The sequence below is a fragment of the Polypterus senegalus genome, chromosome 2, assembly GCF_016835505.1.
Source record: "Polypterus senegalus isolate Bchr_013 chromosome 2, ASM1683550v1, whole genome shotgun sequence".
NCBI classification, from domain to species: domain Eukaryota; kingdom Metazoa; phylum Chordata; class Cladistia; order Polypteriformes; family Polypteridae; genus Polypterus; species Polypterus senegalus.
The window spans coordinates 286,101,374-286,102,865 of record NC_053155.1 but is presented as its reverse complement, the minus strand read 5'-3'; the positions used below and the strand labels follow the sequence as shown (position 1 = coordinate 286,102,865).

The 1,492-nt window shown below is 33.6% G+C and overlaps 1 protein-coding gene across 1 annotated transcript; it reads right to left on the bottom strand.

Moving 5' to 3' along the window:
- Nucleotides 1–278: 278 nt before the first annotated feature.
- Nucleotides 279–1,259, bottom strand: LOC120524594 (olfactory receptor 5B2-like). Its single transcript, XM_039746425.1, has one exon. The coding sequence runs from the start codon at nt 1,257–1,259 to the stop codon at nt 279–281; it is 981 nt and encodes a 326-aa protein (XP_039602359.1).
- Between the last annotated feature and the right edge of the window lie 233 nt (nt 1,260–1,492).

The following is a 1,492-nucleotide window of genomic DNA, read 5'->3' as shown; positions in this document are numbered from 1 at the left end:
ACTTGTTCCATTATAAGGTGGCAGATAACATCATTTTAATCTGGCAACACAAGTTTCATGCAGAACGTTAGCCCTGCATGGAACTTCCATCTATAATCACACACATACACATACATTCACACCCATTTTGCATCAATGACTGTACAGTGCATATTAATTGTACATTTGTAACTTACTGGAAAAATGTATATTACACCATATGCACATTCAGGAAGAGTGATTTTTGTTTTCTTGTTTGTGAGGTTGTCAAACACACTTTATTGTTTTTACTGGTATAGTCAGAGTAAAGAGTGAATTATTTTTTTCTTCAAAATTTTTTTCATTTGTGCCATAATTTCTTCAGTTTTCAGGCTGTATATTACAGGATTCAGCAGGGGAGGAAGGGTTGCTGATAATGTCATATTAAGAATTCTGATGTCTGTATCTATGTACAGGGTTGCCCACACTAAAACATAGGTTACCAACAACGGTAAATAAAAAATTGCAACTAACATTAAATGGGCTGTGCATGTTTTGAACGCTTTCCATTGTGCTTCAGCAGAGACTATCTTTGCCACAGTGCAGATGATGCAAATATATGATGCGACAATAAAAGACAAGGGAAGAAAAATAATTGCAATAACAAAGAAGCCTGATGTTACAAAGCTTGCGTAAATATTGTTGCATGCTAAGTTATACACTGGACCGTAATCACAAAAGTGACTGTTGATAATGGTGGATTTGCAGAATGACAAGTGTGGAATGAAACTCACTCCCACAGCTACCAGCATAAAGGCAGTTGACCAAGAAACAAGTATAATTAAAACCATCCGAGCATTTGTATTAATTGTATTAGACCGAAGTGGAAAGCATATAGCAATTAACCTGTCGTATGCAAGGATTGCTAGAGTGAATGACTCAGTTGCAGAGAAATAATGTACAAAAAACATCTGAGTTAAACAACTTTCATAAACAATAAATTTAGACTTCATAAGAAATGCATCCACACATTTGGGAATAATGGCAGTACTGCAGCCAATATCTGTAATAGATAAGGCAAATATTGCAATGTACTTTGGCGTGTGAAGACACTCTACCCATAAAATAATTGATAACAGCATGATGTTTGCTAAAAGAGTCAGAATATAAAGTAGAGACAAAATGGTATAATAATAAGTGGTGTATTGCGCCAAGTTGAATCCCCTGATGTAAAATCCTTGAGGTCTAACAAATGCACTGCTGTTCACTGTTGCTGTTGTTGATGTAACTTGATAATTCATCCTGTAGTCTTCTAAATTAATTTGTTTAAATCTGTTAAAAAAGCATATGGAATACAATTATTTTTGAGATTTACAGATATGGCCAAGATAACTAAATTCATTCTTTGTATAAAATGTTCTACTGGTATGAAAAAGTAAACTGTTAAATAAGTTAAATTAAACAAGGTTTTATGTCAAGTGAACTTTAAAATCCCATCTATCCATCATCTTTCTAATCAGATTATTCGAATTAT